General features: G+C 39.8%; 1 protein-coding gene across 7 annotated transcripts in view; it reads right to left on the reverse strand.

Annotated features, from left to right (window-relative positions):
* Positions 1 to 2,159: 2,159 nt before the first annotated feature.
* Positions 2,160 to 22,077, reverse strand: part of adgrl2a (adhesion G protein-coupled receptor L2a) — a 214,519-nt gene continuing 194,601 nt past the window's right edge. For 3 of the 7 annotated variants that reach the window (XM_082956687.1, XM_014215663.3, XM_045687273.2), the window contains 5 exons: positions 21,682 to 21,773; positions 19,187 to 19,355; positions 11,554 to 11,682; positions 10,662 to 10,758; positions 2,160 to 4,715 (listed from right to left, as the gene is read on the reverse strand). In XM_082956687.1, the coding sequence (XP_082812813.1) occupies positions 3,895 to 4,715; positions 10,662 to 10,758; positions 11,554 to 11,682; positions 19,187 to 19,355; positions 21,682 to 21,773 (1,308 nt within the window). In that variant the 3' untranslated portion in view covers positions 2,160 to 3,894. The other 4 variants (XM_082956689.1, XM_082956684.1, XM_082956685.1 and 1 more) reach the window with 4 other exon arrangements.

The following is a 22,077-nucleotide window of genomic DNA, read 5'->3' on the forward strand; positions in this document are numbered from 1 at the left end:
TATAACTTGATTGGGTAGGGAAGCATTTAAAAGGAGCGTGTTTATCTGCAAGTGATATAAAATAGATGAGAAATGCTCAATAGCTAATTCAGGGTCAGGTATGCACTTGATGGTACAAGTCATGCATAAACGCTTTGTAGAAAAGTTTTTCAAATGTATCTTCCTAATAATACAGGGATCAGAATTATGCTGTCTAGCATCTCCAAAACAGGCTATAGGACAATGATTACTAAGTTTGCAAACACACCAAAAGACACATACTTATGGGGGTTATTTGTGAAAATTAAATCTAATAATGAGGATCTATCTAGATTTTTCACATTTAACTGAGTGGGTTTTGTGATCAGCTGGGTTATATTAAGATCAAAACAAATGTTCTTAAAGTTATCCGAGATCGGTGTCAGCCAGTCCAGGTTAAACTCACCTAAGACCAGTAGTTCAGATGATAGAAAAGGTTTTAAATGCTCAGCTAGGATACTAATCCCATGAATTAAAGCAGCAGGAGGCCTATACTGTACACTCCAGCAACAAATACATGCACGTTTTGGCTCATGGTCATATCTAAAACCAGGATTTCACATTTCTGGGGTATAGTGATATTAAGAGCACATGATGCTACAAAAGTGGATTTTACTTACATCGCCACCCCTCCACCTTTTCTCTGCCTATCACATCTAAAAATCTTGTAATTAGCAATGTCAATGTCCTTATCCATGATCAAACCATTTAACCAAGTCTCTGATAAAACAAGAATGTCTGTGTTCGTGTCATGCATCCAGATATCGATAAAGTCAATCTTTTACATCATACTTTGCACAATTAAATGTAACAAACGCAGCCCTTCGCCAGACGTAAAAACAGCAGGGGTGTCCATATTTACCTTAACCAGGTTGTTATAAACTTGGTCATTAAGTAAGTCAGGAAATTTCATAGGAATAGAAATTAGATTATCAAAGCTTGCCCCGATGGGCCTGCGGCTGCATCTATTTGATGGCTGTTTAAAAACTATTGAAATTAAGACAGGGATAATGTACATTTCCTTGACTTGACTAGAGTATTTCAACGTGAGGCATCCTTATTCAAAATTAGACGCTCATCCAGATGTTTAATTTCATCAAGTAAAGTAACGATCCTCTTCTTGGCAGCATTTAGTTCGTGGCATTTGACACAGGTGAAGTTTTCATAAAAGTCCTTCACTCGGATGACGGTGAACATAAAATGCATTTAATGGTCTTATGGTCAGCGATAGAGTCAAAGGAGTTTTCACTGCTTTGTGTAGAAGCTGATAGAACACCCTTTAATCAATTCCGGCATTTTGCTTGCTAGCCAATAGGCTACTAAAAGGCTACTAAAATGTTCCAGGGACACATTTAGCGGTCCCAGCACTGTGGCAATCTGCGTCGCTGGATCCAAAATAAATAATAAAAACTGGATATAAAATACTTGATATAAAATAAAATGATATAATAATCATATAATTCAAAGTATTCACTAAAATACTAAAAGTAATCATCAGCTGTTTCCAGATGATAAACCGAGAATGTGAGAAACCCAAGAATTCGTAGTTAATAAATTGTCCTTCTGATAATTGCAACAATATCTCACACTCAATTATAAGAAAAGCAACATCAACAAAGTCTATGCAACTTAAAAGTATAGTTCACCGAAATTGCAGTCATTAATTTGTAATTTGGGTGAACTGTTCCTTTAATGTGAACTTCCTCTGACAGTGAGAGCGTCTTGGCGGTGCAGATCCTGAGTCATTTCCTTCAATGGCAAATGATAAACAATGTAATTTCCAGAATCCCTGCAGTGAGCTGTCAACCTGCTCTAACCGGTGGCTTATTTACCCTATTAGAATGTGTCATAAATTAGCAATACTTGAGGCATTAACCAAGGACTGACTTTTGTCCTCAGCAGGAGTGGGCATTAATTGGTGCAAATATGTGTCATAAATAAGACATATTTACTGTGATGTACTGTATTTCTCCAAACCGCCTCCAACTATAACAGCAACCCTTGTAACGCATCAGACTCATTTCCACTTTCATATTATTAAAAAACCAGCTGATGAGTTACAGAATTGTATCACCTAGATTTTAATGGTGTCTGGTGAAGTGCTCAATAATATACTAAGCGGACAATGTTATGAACCGGTGTAATTTTCGAACTTTTATTGGAGTGTTACAACCACACAGAGGAACATTTACAATGTAATTTTCCTACCTGAGTTTCTCATAATTTAATCACATGGAAAGATTTGGCTTATCAACACATACGGTGAAATGAGCTTGACTATTAGGCAATGTCTTTGATAGAAAACAAAAGCAAAGAAATCCCTCTGAAAATATTTCACTGATAACCTTCCAAGGTGCTTGGGATGTACTCATGACTTGAGTCAAAAGTGTATTTTGTCCATAGCAAAATAATCAAACCTATAACTTCTCCAATGGTACAAAAACACAAAACATTAATAAAACTGTCATTTTACAAAAAAATCTCACATTTATTTATTTGTTAAACAAGTGTTGAACTTTACATTTGTCTTTATTGATGGGCCCCTTAATAGCATGTTTACATAAAAAGAAGGACTATGTATACCAGTGCTGGAAAATATTACATTTTCCAATGTATAATCTTTTGAAAATATTTCAATAAATAAATGTCCATACCCAGGCAGAAGAAATACATGTATAATGAATAAAAATGTTATGGTAAATGTTTTATCTCGAGTGGCTGTTAGTCTTGAGTGGCCCATTTCTATGTCATGATTGTTTATCCGATTAGATTATTTAAATCAAATTCACCCCCCAAAACATGGTATGGCATGACTTTCATAGGGCACTCTTGTATTCCCACTTTACTAAAATAACAACCTTTTAGCAATATAAAATCATATACATTTCAATGGACAACATACTGTATATGAATTCAGTATGCAAAAACACTTCATAAGTGGAAAAAATTAGTATGCATTAACCTTGTTCTTTGTAGACTTATTTTGTTTTCATCTGCTTTTTTGTTCAAACATACGATAATGAATGATGTGTAAGAACTATAAACACATTTTATAACATATGTGCAACTTTTACACAATATTCTCTTCAAATATTACATTTTCAATTAAAAGGTTTCTTTATATTTACGGGTTTCCATGAATTTTATTTTACACTAGCAAAATATATATTCATTTTGCCATTTCCCTTGACAACAGCTCAATTGAGAAAATATAAGGCCTGGGGCTTGATTGCTAGTGGTTAATCCAACCTTCACGGTGATGGGGACAACTCTAGGATCCAGGACCTTATATTCCTAATTAATAGTCTGATCAGGAACACCATCAAACAAATAAGTCCTTATCCTGGTCCGAGAGCTTCATTTTGTATGTAATACGAAACAGGCTTGACAAGGATGGTGGGAGTGTATGTACAACCTTTGGCCAGAAAAAAACTGCTGAACTGGAGTGGCCGATAACATTTTTTAAATCGTTTTTTTATATCGTTTTTTTTTAATTCAACAGCAGCAGAATAATTAAATACAGAAATGGCATGTGTCTTAAATTGAACTCTGCATTTTATATACAGTCTGTTTAAAACTCCACTCCAGCAGTCGGGGTAATATCGCACTGCCAACGCAGTGCACTTAAGTCTGTTGGTTTGTGAGGAGGATGGGGTGTGGAGAGTCTGGGGGGAGAGGAGCGACTGTGTGTGTGTGTGTGTGTGTGTGTGTGTGTGTGTGTGTGTGTGTGTGTGTGTGTGTGTGTGTGTGTGTGTGTGTGTGTTGGGGGCTCTAAGGCTCTCTGAAAAAAACTTCCTCGGCATCTCTCAGAGTACAGTACTGTTTGTCCTCGAGGATGTCGGGACTGCGGACAGGGGACGATAATTTAAATATATTTTAAAGACTTGTCACTAACTGCATCTGTCCTTCCCGTACATCTCCTTCAGGGATGCAGCCCTCTTTAGTAATAGGGATGATGTAACCGTCACTGTTTCCTCTACTTATCTGGTAGTACGCTTGGAGCTGGTGTCCTGCTCCTAAGTTAGGCATGCTCTTGTAGTAAACGTCCTCGTTCTCGCTCCTCTTAGAGGGGCTCGAGAGGTCCTCCAGCTCCTCCGCATCGGGGCTGCTCTCGGGGTATGGAGAGTCCCTTAGGGTGGGCATACTAGTGTACAAAGAGTCTCTGTTTGGGGACTGTAGGCTGTCCCCATGCTCGTTGGTCGTGAGCTGGCTGACGTAGCTCTCCAAGCCCCCCTCAGTGGTCTTCACTCTCTTCTGCGGCTGGTACAGAAGTGAGTGAGTCCGCTGGGGGATGAGCGGGGCCTCCAGCTCCCGGTGGTGCAGCTCTATGCCCAGGCCCACCGGTGTGTTGATATTGTGGCCGTGCACCAAAGATGAGGTGTCAGCCACGATGACGTCATCTTCGCTGCTGCTCCCGCCCACCACGTTCACCTTCTTGGACGATGGAGGAAGAGGAGCCCCCCGCTCCACATGGTGGTTGTGGCTCTTGTTGCAAGCCCGGAGGTTATTGTGCACCAGCTCCGATATTAGCATTTTTTCAAAGGCTGCGTCGTCCAGGCTGAGTCCGCAGTCCACCACCTGCACACTGTCGCCGTAGTCCCCGTTGCGAAGCGAGTAGCTATTGTTAAAGTTACCATTTAGCGGTAGAGTATCCATTGCACTGGTGTCCCTGGGATGGTTCAGTGTGTGTGAGTGTCCTGAAATGAGAAAACATATGAGGGGATTTACATTAGTCACAACCATTCTTCCGAAAGCAATATGAAAAAAATGAGAAAAGTGGTTTAATGCTGTTCAGGACGCTGGAGATAATTTGGCACAAGACTAAGAATCAGCTGTACCATGTTACTAATTAGACAATCTGTAAGGAGAATGTGTATGCATGCATATACACAATGAACAATAATTTTACATTCTCAGTTATGCGGTAATTTGGAAAATGTTTGTATATCATGAACTAATACTTTCTCTAAAAGCCTTTCCAATTCACTAAAATATTCTGCCTTTGACTTTCTAGTAACAAAGGGACAGGCGTGATCCCAAACAACATTAAAAAACATGAAGAAATCATGAAGATCACAACACACATGTCAGAGGCAAATGTACAGGGCCCGGTTTCCCAAAAGCATCTTAAGGCTACGTTCATCATTAAAACCTTCGTAGGAGCATAGTTAAATCTCTGAGCTGTTTCCCAAAACCATCGTCACTAAAGATGATCTTGAAAACGTTTGGTATTTAACGACAGCCTCAGACCACTTGTAGAATAGCTAAGTACATCGTTAGATTATTTTCCCCCCTTCCGTGTCACTTTATACACAGAAGATCTCCGCTAAACACAAAATCAAGATGTTTATCTGTCTTTCTGTGACCGCTGAAAGCTTCAGAACGATGTGACAGTGACGACAAATACAAAGTTTCCCATTTCTTTGCATAACAAGCAAAGGATATAAAGACGCTTCAAATGAAAACTGAGATAACTGTATTAAAAGATAAATACATTTTCATGTTAATTCAATTGAGTTTTATTTAGCTATTTGTACGCTACTGTGTAATTTTTGCCTCAATATATTTCATTATGTGTAACGTGCACAATGATGTGAAAAATCTTGATTTACTGCATTATTATAGGGTAAGCATTAGAATAAGCCACCTCAATATTTGCAGTCATAGGTGATAATATCTCTCTAGGAACTGATCCGTCGTCGGTATTGTGTAATAATTCTAATGTTAAGGTAAGTTTTGAAAGAGAGAACGCTGATCTGAGAGCAGTGCTTCCTTTTTGTCGATCCTTTCAGTTTCGACAAATGCCTCAACGATGCACTTAGCGAACATTCTCTCTGCGTGGTGTTTTGGGAAATGCATGTTACATTTTCAGCCGTTGTAGGAAAGATGCATCGTTAAAACACTCGTAAGCCTAAGTTCCATCACTATCAGAAAACCGGGCCTTGGTATGTAGCCAGAAATGGGCAAGCTACGACATAGACAAGAAGTTGTCTAGCAACTCTTTGTTGGAGGTGACAGGGAAAAATAATGGGAAAATATGAATGTATACAGAAAGGAGAGTCATGGTCAACACGGACAGCCATCTTTCTCACTTCAGGGCCCACAAGCACCATCCGACATCACGACAGACAGCAGGTGGAGAGACTCACTTTGGACAACTCACATCATGTTTGTCTGTTCAGGCTATCTGGCCTAAGAGTAGCTGATGTACAAAAGAAAGTAAAATGATTTATTGTAACATGAAGAATCACTGAAAGGAAAAAAATTAAAACATAGCAACTTAGTTAGAGCAAGGGTTCAGCAAATTTGATTAACAAGCAATCAAAGCTTTTTTTAAAGATTAAATACCACCAATTTTTATTTAAATTGTTTTAATGATTTTAATTTGTTTTGGCTGTATTTGTTTAATTGAGTGGTGACCGAGTTGTGTTTTTTTGTATTTTCTCTCAGGCAAGGTCAGAGTTGGCCGGCAGCCCTGCGGTTCACATCAGTCAAAATGACAGTCCCCAGTGTACGCCTGGTCTCTACAAGAACAGCCCAAGAAAAACACAGCTGTGAAGGTCAGATGCAGTCATGTTAGGGATTTCTGTATGCACAGGGCCATGGAAATCAGGCGGCGATAGAATAAATATTAGTGGGGTGTGATTGGAGAGAGGGGTTGTGTATCTGCCGTGGATAACACGGCTTTGGCACAGAAAGAAATTGCGAAAAACATTTAGATAAATTCCTGCCACAGATAGAAGAGAGAGATTAAGAGGAATGGGTATATTATGGTGACATGCTGTTGTTCAGATAAGGGGATAGACCATTTTTGCAGACCAGTGGAGGCTGCTGAGGGGAGGACGGCTCATAATAATGGCTGGAACGGAGCAAATGGAATGGCATCAAACCATGTATTTGATACCATTCCACCCCAGCCATTACCATGAGCCCGTCCTCCCCAATTAAGTTGCCACCAACCTCCTGTGTTCCAGACACACCAACATGTAAAACAGACATCACAGAGTTTAGCGGAGATGAGAGGAGAGAAATGACAAAAAAGGAAAGAGTGAAAGAGGACAAAAAAAAAGATTACAGCTGCTACCATGACGTTTGTACATTTTGTTTATGCCTCACTAGGAGAACAATTTTCCTCACAAAGGTGATGTCTGGAGAATAGGGGAGAGATGTGAGGGGAATGTAACTGGACACAGAATGCTGAGTGCCACAGGGAACGGCATTCACGTAGGAAGCCTCTCTTCTCTCAATTCACTCAGGAAATATTCTTTGCCACCCCAGTAACAAAGCTACAGTTGATGTCTGCAGATCACAAACTACTTATACACATCCAAGAGAAAGAAGAAGAGTATCTGAGGTATAACAAAACCATTCTTTCTCAGCTGTCTTAGATAGCTGTTGGATCCCAAAGGAATGCAATATTGGAAAGTATTATTTTCCTATTGGTGGAATATAATTTGGTTGGTATAGTTTGTGAACCACTTGCCCACTGAGTAAATGCCAATGACCATTGATGTACCAGGGAGTTGTTGTTTTTAATAAGCATGCTGAAATAAATTTACATTTGATAGGCAAAGTTAAGTTTTACTCCCATACTTGTCTCTCTGTAGGTCACTAGAGGGAAGCGTAAGGAGAAAGCAAAAAAAACATGACAAAATATACAATGTAATTAAAAATGTATTTTTTTTAAATTCCATTGCATTGTAACAATAATCCCTGCACACAAATTGAAATACTGGACTAACACATGTAATATCTCATGATAATTTTGCTAAATGAATTGTTTGTTTATCAAACAGTGTCTAGTGACAGTTGTCAGGACTGGTATCTGTTCATACCTGAAAAACATATCATTGCTCAAAATCAAATGTTGATCTAAATCATGGTGCGTCACATTCATGAATACACAAATATTCAAGTACAAACTGAATATTTCAGCTTGCCTGTATTGTAACGTATACGGTTTAAGGGGTAAGTTCACCCCAAAACACAAAATAAATAAATAGCAGAAAATCATTCTTAAAACGCTTAAGGAAAAAGCATAATGAGAAAACAAAAAACATAACAAAAATACTTAAATTGTCATTTAATAAAATGTAAACGTCATTGCATTGTACCATAATAATCCCTACACACAATTTGAAATACTGGACGAACACATTTTAAACATCATTATCATTTAGGTAAATTAACTGTTTGCTTATCAAACAGCATCCAATGATTGTCAGGATTGGTATCTGTTCTGTTCTTTGTATCATTTGTGGTCAAAATCAAATGTTGATTTAAATCATGTTGCGTCACAATCATGAATACACAAATATTCAAGCGCAAACTGAATATTTCAGCTTGCCCGTATTGCAACGTATACGCTTTTAGGGCTAGGTTCACCCACAAAACACTAAATAAATAAATCAACAATCATCAATAATCCTGCAATTTAAGAGTACCGTTTGAAAGGCTATGACAATGTTCATACTGTCTTTTCAAGGCAGAACATGTAGTATCTCCATTGTAGATGAATCACTTTATCTCATTCAAGAGACACTTTAAAAGACCAAAATGTGAAACTGCACACCAGAGGTCTCTTAATAAATCACAAACCAAGTCATACACACGGTGCTTTCTTACAACACCGATTTCAGCAACCGATGTCTGTTACCCATTTGGGGATCCTGCTGAGATCCAGAGTGGAAGTTGATACTCGATAACGTTCTGATCTTGATAAGGCCACAATAACTCATAAAAAACTAGTCAAAGTATAAAAAATGAAGAGAGAAGAAGAAGTTAACTGTACGTCAAGAAGTGTTAAGTAAGCACACCTGGAGAGTTAAACACTGGAGCCGTGGGAGCGTTACATACGACTGTTTCAGCCAGTAAGGTGTTATAAGGGTTGTTAGTGCCTTGTGGTCGAAGAAGAGGGTTTGTTAGAAGATAATTGCCCGTCATTCCTGGAGGCGGTAAGACAGAAGAAGACAGATCAGAGATCAGTTTTTGGCATTGGTACAATGAGTGTTTTTTTGGGGTGATTTATGGAACAAAATGTCAAGTACATCTAAAACTGGGCTATTATTTTCAGAGTATATATTGAATTTGGGAATTTTTTGGGAGGACAGGATATTAATATTATCTATGACCATCTCTGGATGTCACTTCAACAAAGTGTACAGGCATTTTGTGGAAGCAAGGATTAGGATACAGAGGGGATATAGAACATCTTAACAGTCACTACCACAAAAGGCACTTTTTGTTCACCTCATTCTAATTCTACTACAATCTGAAATGTAAATGAGAAGCAACGCAACTACAGAACAAAATTATAAAGTCAGCCATTTTGTGTTTTTGTTATTTGACAAGAAAGGTAACTGGTGAAAAAACGATGCTCTCATTTAGCCTTCTATTGCTGTGAATATAAATTAATTGTTAAAAACGGAATTAGCAGGTATTTTTTGCAGTGCAATGCTTTTTTTGTCCATTGCTACTGCTAGGCCACAGTTTTTAGTTGAAGTCCTATGATGCAATTGCTTGAAACGTGTACACAACAAATGACCACACCCTTGTCTCTTTAGTAAAATATCATAACACTAACTTCACCTGGATGCCAATACTTTACAATGTCAGACCTTTTCTTCAAATACTGAATTCACCCCGATTAAAATGTTACAATGGACCTCTTGCATCACGTTTAAAAACTAGGACATTTCCAGTCACATTTTTATAAGCTGTGTACTAGAAAACCCCATCACTCTTGTAGGGTATTCTCTGAGGATGTTATAATGACAAGGAGTGGTTTCTGAAGAGCGGGCCATCCTCAGTACAGTATACTCAAGGGTAACTAGGGTAGTAGACTGGAGCATGATAGATAAATGTAACCTTAACATCTAACATACAGCTTATCAGAAGAAAAAAAATATTGACAAGATGAATTTCAAAATACTGTTCGTAACATTTTACCTCAAGGAAATTGAAGAGTGAAAAATAATAAGGGGGAGTTTGGGAGGGGAAAGTCAGACTACCTCAGGCTAACCTCTTTCCTTGCATACTTGGAAAGCCATTTTAGAGCCATGCCGAGCCGTAAAGGCTGAAGCTAAGCACTAAGCACTCAGGGTCACCCAGAGTTGAACATCTTCTCATCATCATACTTGTGCTCTGGCTAAATAATAAATGACAAGGTTGTTTTCCTCCCTCCTGAATCCCTGAAATAGCAGAGGTCCCCTTACATACCGACCAAATAATGTGCCCCTGCGTGTCAAGCAAACATAGGTTTAAAAATAAAAACGAAACTTTATTTAGAGTTTGTTGGCATTTCCTTCTTCTTCTTTTTTGAATGGACTGAGCCACATGAACTTTGGACTTAGTACAAACAGTACAGTGGCTGCCCCAATCCGTGTTCGACATTACTGCCCAAAATGACAGCACAAAGTATTTGAGGACGGATTTCTGTAATCCTCAGTTGGCAGAACAGAACAGGGAGACTATCCTTGCTATCCCTTTTAGCACAGTGCGCAAATCTTATCAAGCCCAAAGCATTCACTACAATTTCTCAGGATGTTAGCCCCTCTGTATGAAATCATTGGTACTTGAAAATGTATTTTACGTCTCGATGATGGTGAATGGTGTGTGAAGAAGAGATGAGGTGTGTGACTGACCTTGGTTAAGGGTGGAGGTGCTGTTGATGTCACCTGAGATAAAGGAGGACTCAGATTGCTTTCTTACGGTGTCATTCCACATTCTCCTGATACGGCTCTGTCAGATTAACAAGGGACAGTTATTAGGACCTAAAGAAGCCTGTTCACTGTTGAGATTCTTTTTCATTATTTTTGCTATATGTAGTGTTCCTGCATCGGCGAACCGACTCTTCACACAAAGCGCACCAAGTGCAACGTCTGGCCTCCACACATTATATTAACTCGGGCTTTGAGTGACTACTTTTATACTTCCTGTCAAAAGTAGTGGATGTTATAGGGGGGTGCTCCATAGGTTTAATTAGAAGTTAAAATGGGAATGTCTTGTGACGGTTTTGTCTTTCTATTGCCACCGTAACAGTGGTTAGAGCATTGTCTACTATCAAAACATTTATAAAAAAAATGGTTCAATAGCAAAGGAATAACATAGGAATAAACATAAAATTGTATTTGCATTCTTGTTTTTCAAAGAGTAAAAGCTTACTGCAATGCTCTAAAATAGCGCAAATAGTTCCATGTACAGTGGCGTTAGTGAGAAAAAAGATAAAGCGAGTGCTAAGGGGTAGAGTGGAAAAAGGTACCCATGCAATACAGTAGATACTGCGTGAAACAGTTAGCTTACGATAAAGTATACATGTCACTGTTTAACTACGGTCTGTGTTTCTGGTACAATTACATTGGCCAGCGGTCTTGAAAAATATAACATTACTGGGCGTTCTGATGGATTCAATGGATTCAGAAGTCATTGGAGTCTCTCCTAGTTAACTATTATAGGTGATACTTTGCGGTAAACTGGGTTTATGCCAATCTACCCTGACATAGAGATGAATCCCATTCAGAATCCCTGATATAGTACCTGTGTGCCCGAGGAGTAGCGTGCACTTGTCCTTGTGGTGGAGGTCTTTGTTGAGCTATGTGAGCTCTCCGTTGGTAAGCCACCACAGCAATATGTGTGGCGGAAACATTTGATGTACTCTTTACGGACCTGTGGAAGCAAAAAGAAGGGGACGCTAAGTTAGTGGCTATGTTTATTTTGTGTGTACCTTTTGTGTGTGCTTACAGTGCTTTCAGAAAGTATTCACACCCCTTTACCTTTTCCAGATTTTGTTTTGTTACAGCCTGAATTTAAAATAGATTAAATTGAGATTGTGTGTCACTGGCCTACACACAATACCCCATGATGTCAAAGTGGAATTGTGTTTTTTAAATTCATAAAAAATAAAAAGCTGAAATGTCTTGAGTCAATAAGTATTCAACCCCTTTGTTATGGGAAGCCTGAATAAGTTCAGGAGTAAACATTTGCTTAAAAAGTCACATAATAAGTTGCATAGACTCACTTTGTGTGCAATAATAGTGCTTAACATGATTTTAAATGACTACCACATGTATGTACCCCACACATACAATTATATGTAAGGTCCCTCAGTCAAGCAGTGAATTTCAAACAGATTCAACCACAAAGACCAGGGAGGTTTTTCAATACCTCGCAAAGAAGGGCACCTATTGTTAGATGGGTAAAAAATGTAAAAAGCAGACATTGAAAATCCCTTTGAGCATGGTGTATCAACACAGTAACTAGGGTGCAAAAAAAATTAAGGCACTTACATTACATATAAAACAAAGATAAAACAGTACATCATATAACATTATTACACCACTACATATCTACAATACCACCATACAACAATATTACAATGTACGTGTGTGTAGAGTGCGTGTGCTTGCGCTTGTTTGCGTATGGGTGTGTCTGTACTTTTGTTTGTGTCTCTTCACAGTCCCCGCTGTTCCATAAGGTGTACTTTACCTGTTTTTTTAAATCTGATTATGCTTCTTGTATCAGTTACCTGATGTAGAATTATGGACAGACTTGTCCCCATCTTAGCTTCTGTTGTATCAATATGTTTTGACCATGACATGGCATGTCATTAGTAAAGTAAAAAAAAATTAAGGGGCCTAAACGGCTGCCCTGGGGAATTCCTGATTCTACCTGGATTATGTTGGAGAGGCTTCCATTAAAGAACACCTTCTGTGTTCTGTTAGACAGGTAAATATTTATCGACAATATAGCAGGGGGTGTAAAGCCATAACACATATATTTTTCCAGCAGCAGACTATGATTGATAATGTCAAAAGCCGCACTGAAGTCTAACAAAACAGCCCCCACAATCTTTTTATCATCAATTTCTCTCAGCCAATCATCAGTCATTTGTGCTGTGCTTGTTGAATGTACTTCCCTATAAGCGTGCTGAAAGTATGTTGTCAATTTGTTTACTGTAAATAGGCATTGTGTCATGGGTGTCGTAAGGATTGGACCAAGGCGCAGTGGGTAAAGTGCTCATCTTCTTAATTTATTAAAGAAAACACTTAAACAAAATAAACGTACAACGAAAAACAGTTCCATAAGGCACACAGGCTACACAGAAAATAACCACCCACAAAACACAAGTGAAACAAACCCCAACTAAATATGGCCTCCAATTAGAGGCAACGACAACCAGCTGACTCTAATTGGAGGTCCTACCAAAACCCCAACATAGAAATAGAAAACTAGATTTAAACATAGAAATAGAAAACACAGCCCTCCATGTGCTCGCCAGAGGTAGCCTGACTGCCATTAGGTACCGAGATGAGATCCTCAGACCCCTTGTGAGACCATATGCTGGTGCGGTTGGCACTGGGTTCCTCCTAATGCAAGACAATGCTAGACCTCATGTGGCTGGAGTGTGTCAGCAGTTCCTGCAGGAGGAAGGCATTGATGCTATGGACCGGCCCGCCCGTTTCCCAGACCTGAATCCAATTGAGCACATCTGGGACATCATGTCTCGCTCCATCCACCAACGCCACGTTGCACCACAGACTGTCCAGGAGTTGGCGGATGCTTTAGTCCAGGTCTGGCAGGAGATCCCTCAGGAGACCATCCGCCACCTCATCAGGAGCATGCCCAGGCGTTGTAGGGAGGTCATACAGGCACGTGGAGGCCACACACACTACTGAGCCTCATTTTGACTTGTTTTAAGGACATTACATCAAAGTTGGATCAGCCTGTAGTGTGGTTTTCCACTTTAATTTTGAGTGTGACTCCAAATCCAGACCTCCATGGGTTGATAAATTGGATTTCCATTGATTATTTTTGTGTGATTTTGTTGTCAGCACATTCAACTATGTAAAGAAAAAAGTATTTAATAAGATTATTTATTTCATTCAGATCTAGGATGTGTTGTTTAAGTGTTCCCTTTATTTTTTTGAGCAGTGTATAACAAAACTGTTTGCCATAGAAACACAGGATTTTAAGCGTTTAAAAAATATATATGTTTAGTAATTATGAAATTATGAAAAATATTAATAACATTCCACCCATGAGGCCACTAGGTCATTTGACTGCAGGAAAGGGCTACATTGGTTTGAAAATCTATGGAAAGACTTGAAATTGGCAGTGTAGCAATGATCAACAACATCATCTAGCAATGATCTACTTGACAGAGCTTGAAGAATGTTTTAAAGAATGATGTGTAAATATTGTACAATCCAGGTGTGCATTGCTTTTAGAGACTTACCCAGAAAGACTCACAGCTGTAATCGCTGCCCAAGGTGATTGTAACATGTATTAACTCAAGGGTGTGAATACTTATCTAAATGAGATATTTCTGTATTTCATTTTCAATAAATGTGCAAACATTTCTAAAAACATTGAGGTATTGTGTGTAGATTTGTGGGAAAAAATCTATTTAATCAATTTTTAATTCAGGCTGTAACACAACAAAATGTGGAATAAGTCAAGCAGTATGAATACCTTCTGAAAGCACTGTAAACGTAGTCCTGAAAGCCCTTGGAATATACCTTACCATTCGAAAGCCTGAGGAAGTTTTTGTCAGCTAAAAGACAGTGGATGGTATATCCAAACCATTTGCCCCTCCCAACAATTGAAATAGGCACATTCAAACAGAGGCAGAGATTCAAAACCAAACAGCGAAACATTTTCACCCCAAAAATACCTAGATTTTGTCATTTCAACAAAATTACATAAAACATTTAATATAAATTATTTCTGAAATGTTAATTTTCTAAATGATAACATGCTAGCAATGCTTGGACCATAAATTAGCTTACTCTGGATAAGTTTTGTTTCTGAAGAGGGATTGAAAGGGTGGTTGTTTAAAAAAAAAGTATATTCATAGCAAAATCAGCCAGCATCTGCTGGCAATCAACACTCATATTTTTCCATTATAACCTTCCCCAGGCTTTTGAGAACAACGTGAGCCAAGCCAGAAAGCAGAGGCTATGCTAAGCCTATATTGGCTGTTATCCTTTATATTTGTAAATTAACTCAAATAAATACAAATACAGGAGTCATGAACAAAGGTTGGTTCATTATGCTCAAAACTACATTGAAATACACTGCTCAAAAAAATAAAGGGAACACTTAAACAACACAATGTAACTCCAAGTCAATCACACTTCTGTGAAATCAAACTGTCCACTTAGGAAGCAACACTGATTGACAATACATTTCACATGCTGTTGTGCAAATGGAATAGACAACAGGTGGAAATTATAGGCAATTAGCAAGACACCCCCAATAAAGGAGTGGTTCTGCAGGTGGGGACCACAGACAACTTCTCAGTTCCTATAATTCCTGGCTGATGTTTTGGTCACTTTTGAATGCTGGCGGTGCTTTCACTCTAGTGGTAGCATGAGACGGAGTCTACAACACACACAAGTGGCTCAGGTAGTGCAGCTCATCCAGGATGGCACATCAATGCGAGCTGTGGCAAGAAGGTTTGCTGTGTCTGTCAGCGTAGTGTCCAGAGCATGGAGGCGCTACCAGGAGACAGGCCAGTACATCAGGAGACGTGGAGGAGGCCGTAGGAGGGCAACAACCCAGCAGCAGGACCGCTACCTCCGCCTTTGTGCAAGGAGGAGCAAGAGAAGCACTGCCAGAGCCCTGCAAAATGACCTCCAGCAGGCCACAAATGTGCATGCGTCTGCTCAAATGGTCAGAAACAGACTCCATGAGGGTGGTATGAGGGCCCGACATCCACAGGTGGGGGTTGTGCTTACAGCCCAACACCGTGCAGGACGTTTGGCATTTGCCAGAGAACACCAAGATTGGCAAATTCGCCACTGGCGCCCTGTGCTCTTCACAGATGAAAGCAGGTTCACACTGAGCACGTGACAGACTCTGGAGACGCCATGGAGAACGTTCTGCTGCCTGCAACATCCTCCAGCATCACCGGTTTGTCGGTGGGTCAGTCATGGTGTGGGGTGGCATTTCTTTGGGGGGCCGCACAGCCCTCCATGTGCTCGCCAGAGGTAGCCTGACTGCCATTAGGTACCGAGATGAGATCCTCAGACCCCTTGTGAGACCATATGCTGGTGCGGTTGGCCCTGGGTTCCTCCTAATGCAAGACAATGCTAGACCTCATGTGGCTGGAGTGTGTCAGCAGTTCCTGCAAGAGGAAGGCATTGATGCTATGGACCAGCCTGCCCGTTCCCCAGACCTGAATCCAATTGAGCACATCTGGGACATCATGTCTCGCTCCATCCACCACAGACCGTCCAGGAGTTGGCGGATGCTTTAGTCCAGGTCTGGGAGGAGATCCCTCAGGAGACCATCCACCCCCTCATCAGGAGCATGCCCAGGCATTGTAGGGAGGTCATACAGGCACGTGGAGGTCACACACACTACTGAGCCTCATTTTGACTTGTTTTAAGGACATTACACCAAAGTTGGATCAGCCTGTAGTGTGGTTTTCCACTTTAATTTTGAGTGTGACTCCAAATCCAGACCTCCATGGGTTAATAAATTGGATTTCCATTGATAATTTTTGTGTGATTTTGTTGTCAGCACATTCAACTATGTAAAGAAAAAAGTATTTAATAAGATTATTTCTTTCATCCAGATCTAGGTTGTGATGTTTAAGTGTTCCCTTTATTTTTTTGAGCAGTATATATTTAGGGGAGCGTAGAGTATGTTGAGACATTTTTTTACATTCAGCATCACTACGTCTAGGGGAATATAATATTCTATAACAAAGATATCTAAGTACAGTGCCTTCGGAAAGTATTCACACCCCTTGACTTTTTCCACATTTCATTTTGTTACATTTTGGCTTTAGTCAAAAATGTATCTAAAAAATTTTAAAAAGGTTTTTACTTTTTAATAAAAAAATTAAAAACAGATACGTTATTTAGATAAGTATTCAGACCCTTTGCTATGAGACTCTAAATTGAGCTCAGGTGAATTCTGTTTCCATTGATCATCCATGAGATGTTTCTACATCTTGATTGGAGTCACCCTGTGGTAAATTCAATTGGTTGGACATTATTTGCTGTCCCTCATACCATCACGGTCACCTAATCATCCCCAGCTTACAATTGGCTCACTCATCCCCCTCCTCTACCCTGTAACTATTCCCCAGGCCGTTGCTGTAATTGAGAACGTGTTCTCAGTCAACTTGCCTGGTAAAATAACGGTAAAATAAAATTAAAATAAAACATTTGGAAAGGCACACACCTCTTTATATAAGGTCCCACAGTTGACAGTGGGTGTCAGAGCAAAAACCAAGCCATGAGGTCAAAGGAATTGTCCGTACAGCTCCGAGACAGGATTGTGTCGAGGCACAGATCTGGGGAAGGGTACCAAAACATTTCTGCAGCATTGAAGGTCCCCAAGAACACAGTGGCCTCCATCATTCTTAAATGGAAGAAGTTTGGAACCACCAATACTCTTCCTAGAGCTGGCCACATTGCCAAACTGAGCAATCGGCGGAGAAGGGCCTTGGTCAAGGAGGTGACCAAGAAGCCGATGGTCACTCTGACAGAGCTCTAGAGTTCCTCTGTGGAGATGGGAGAACCTTCTAGAAGGACAACCATCTCTGCAGCGAAAGCCCAGACATGAACCCAAACTGACATCTCTGGAGAGACCTGAAAATAGCTGTGCAGCAACTCTCCCCATCCAACCTGACAGAGCTTGAGAGGATCTGCAGAGAAGAATGGGAGATACTCCCCAAATACAGGTGTGCCAAACTTGTAGCGTCATACCCAATAAGACTCGAGGCTGTAACCGCTGCCAAAGGTGCTTCTACAAAGTACTGAGTAACGGGTCTGAATACTTATGTAAATGTGTAATTTTCCATTACATTTTTTGGGGAATTAGCAAAAAATTCTAAAAACCTGATTTTGCTTTGTCATTATGGGGTATTGTGTTTAGATTGATGAGGAAAAAATACAATTTAATCCATTTTAGAATAAGCCTGTAACCTAACACAATTTGGAAAAAGTCAAAGGGTCTGAATACTTTCCCTGTACCCCTGGAAATAACCAGAATTAATGTAAACACAGCAGTTTTGAAAACATAGCTTGTCCAAAAAAGTGGTCTAGGTATGGGGTAAATTGAGCATAGGAATTGGGTAAGTTGAGCCGCCTTGGGGTAAGTGAGGGCTGGTGTCCTGTGACAGTGGGTGATGGTGTTGAATTCAAGGAATAGGGGTTTGGTATATTGTATATCTTAAATGTATGCCTACATTCAGATATAGATCTCTGTCTTCAATATTACTTACCCTTCTATTTATTGACCAGTTGTCTGGGACATGGATGTTGTTTCGATGTGCTAATTCGTAGGCAAGTTCTCTGCATTTGAGGCTACTAAGCCCATGAAACTGGTCTGCAAGATTCTTGATATGGTTAGCAAGCTCAACCTCCATTTCATCAGATAAGAAGTTGTGCCCCTCTGCTACTCTGTCATAGCCTCTCTTTCACACAGGTACATGTTTGTTTTCTTTTTTGTCAATGTACCTCTTCAGTGTCATTCAGACTATATTTCATCACTTGCTGCTGCTCAAATGGACTTCTTCCCTTCTCTCACTTCCTTGGCTTCTCTCTCTCAAGAACCTCAAGGGGGGCTAGACCCCTGCTTGTTTACGGTGCATGATGATGTCTGCTCTGTAACAAAAATCTGGAGTTCATATGCATGACACATTGCACAAATATGATGCATATTATGGATAAAACTGACTAAATGTAATAATAATTTGTATGGGATATTGTGGCCATTATCTCAATTTACCCGAAGGCAAAATGTTGACTTTATTAGCCCACACAGGTACAAGGATGCACTTTCATGCTAGGTTTAGGACCTCATATTGTAGCTTATAGAGACCCCAACTGATGTACAAAACAATCTTAAAACAATATACTTTTGTTTAGATACAATCCTCATGAAATCTATAACACAATAAATGTATTTTACTTTTCTGTGGTTTCTTCCTTTACTGACTCCATGAAATGATGACCTCTTCCTAAATATTTGGTCACATGATTAATTTTGTTTATGGTCTCCTAGAAACAAAGGGTGACTCAACCAAACCTTTGGCTCAACTTACCCCACTGACCCCTCAACTGTTTAAATTGACAATTGATTCAGTCTCACGTAGACGATCACAGTGTTTGTGCAAAATTATAGTGCAAACTTATAAAGGAAGCAAACATACTTTTTTCTGGAGAAGGCAGTGGAAAATGAAGATGAACATTCCTTGGAAGGTGTTGAATATTGTGAAGAGGTAGGCCATCACCACAGAGGACTCGTTGATAAAGAACAAGCCGAACGACCACGTCAGTCCCATCAGGCAAAGCAGTGCAAACGCCCCCAGGACCCAGGATCTGAACAAACAAATCAACAAACAAAAACAAAAGGGAAATCCAGTGTGAGGGGGATATTGTGTTCTCTTGGAATAACGATCAATCTGTGCTAGCTAGACCATGACAGGTGGACAGACTGGACATCTCCACCGGCAGATTCAGCCAAGGAGACCAAAAACTCAAGACAACATTCACACAATGTGTATGGGACACGCGAGCTTGTTTACAGATACTGTTCTTTTGGTATCATATCATATCTGGGGGGGGGGGGGGGGAATCAGACTCAATAAAAATTATTACCTGTGTTTTGTCTCTCTTTCAACAAGTCTTTAATATATTTATTATTTCTATAGAGGAAAGCCTGGAGCCGGTTGTGTGAAGGTCCTATGGAGCCTTCAAACACCTTCACAGGTGAAAAGACAAAACAGCAAACTGGATAGAGACAAGACGGACGGATGGACGGACAGACATGGGGATGTGAACAGTAAGGAAAGAAAATGAGGAGCACCTTGGAGTGATCACAGAGAGAAAGAGAGAGAGAGAAAGAGAGAGAGAGAGAGAGAGAGAGAGAGAGACAGAATGGTGAGGAAAATAAACTACAGGCTGAAGAACAGACTCAGACTTCTGAGGCTAATGTCCTTACTTGATAAATGGTTTATTATCTTCATAGCTAGAGAGCATGATAAGCGGGAAAGAGAAACACAAATTAGATCAGACGCATCACAGCGTGGTTAGTTGGCATTTTGAGGCAGAGATCTTCACCTTTGATTTTAGGAAAATTACGAGGGAATGAAATTAAGAGGCTAACAAGAAGCGAGAGTGTGTGTGTATTTAGCTGTTGATGAAATGACAAAATGTGTAAACTGGTCAGTTCAAACCACTTGCGTGCCGTTCAATTTGTGTTTATGCTACTATGTCCGCTCTGCGATAAAGACAATTTTTGGGAAATGTATGGTGAAAGCTTACCCAGGCAAATCGGTATTATAGTAGCCGTCACAAACGCGATAATTACTGGTTTGGAAGATAGGACAGAGAGAAAAGAAGAAACGCAACAGGAAGAGAAACGAGAGACGCTGCAGATTAGCTTTCTCTTTGACATGCAACATGCAATGACACTGGTGCTATGCTGATTTCCATCCCCCATCTATGTGGTTGACTAAGGTCCTTGAGGATTGGTACAGACAACATAAGACCACAAGAAGACAACAGAAAATACAGTAATACTTATACATGAACAAACATTGCTTGGAGGAAACATTTTATGCGGTGTAGTTTCATTACGCTCCAAAAAGACAATATCCACTAGTGATTAAACAGCAACATGAATGGAACACATGTAGAAATAGAATGTGATCAAATGTGCACATTTAAAACACATAATCACCTAATTCATTTCATTAAACATTGCAGAGGTGAACTGGATGTCTATTGGCACTACCTATGGTTGTGTTTTTGATTTTTTTTATAGTAGTAATTAGACCACAAAAAATAAATGCATCAATGCTCCTACACACAGTGGGATGGAGCTGAGTTGATGTAATAATGTCATGGTGTGAATTGGTTAGGATTAGGCTATGCAACCCAGCCATGGCATCGGAAATAACACTCTCTAACCAACAAACCAAAATACCCATGTCTTTCAGGAGCCCCTGTATTCTGCTCACTGATTTCAAGCACAATATACAATATATTGTTTTTTGTCAATGATAAACAATCAAGACTTTGGAAAACATTTACTTTCCCCAAAGCAAAACACTTAGCAAATGCAGAGGTGACTGAGAAAACCAGACTCGTTAAGGGATGGGGAGGGAGTGGAGTTAAGTGAGGGGGGACTTCTTTTCTGGGACTCAAACTGTTTTTGTTCCATGGAAAACACATGATAGTGCTTCCACTCACCCCACCCTGAAGCCCTAACAGCGCATACTTTGAGCCAGAAGCTTCCGAATGGTGTGTGCCATGCCAACACAATCCAGTGGTCGCTGACACAGAGGAATACAACAAAGACTAAAGACCATTCACAAAGTAAATGTTGTCATCATTGCACGACGGTCATGCCATAATCCCCCACCCGAAACCACCAGTCTCTGTGTAAAATATGATCTCCCTGGAGATCAATTGGAATTCCTCTGGTCAATTTTCTGTACGGACAATTTAAATGTGTACCAGATATAGATACATTAATGCTACCGACAAGGACACAAATTCGACTTATCAAAAACATTACCTCTACAGTACATAGAAAAAAATGAACTATGCCATACAGTACTATTGTCTTTGTGTTTGTGGAAATATCTGTCTATTGCCCAGAATATTAGAAAATGTGCATTTACCCAGAATCTCTACTTACTTGATGTTCTCCAATCTGCTGGAGTCTGGTTTCAGAGTAGTGGAGTGCTTCCCCATTTTGTACATGGTGATGACCAGGAAGATGAGATTGAGCTGTCAAAACAGAGTAATGGCATTGTTAATTGATGGAGATTAATGGCATGGTGAAGGAGAAAAAACTGTTAATTTGTCCATAACTATTAAAATAGGAGTGCCTTCCTGAGCTTCTCTCATCCACTGCCCTAATGTAATAGACATCTATCGTCCTGCAAGACTCAGACAAGCAGACTGGCGCCAAATGTTGTGTCATTCTATATCAATAAGACCATGAACATGCATTAAAATCCATCGCAGTCCAGCCAAAAAACACGGCTACAGTCTGGCAACTATAAAACGCTATATGGAATGCAGTATATTT

Source organism: Salmo salar, chromosome 10, assembly GCF_965601325.2.
Source record: "Salmo salar chromosome 10, fSalSal1, whole genome shotgun sequence".
Taxonomy (NCBI): domain Eukaryota; kingdom Metazoa; phylum Chordata; class Actinopteri; order Salmoniformes; family Salmonidae; genus Salmo; species Salmo salar.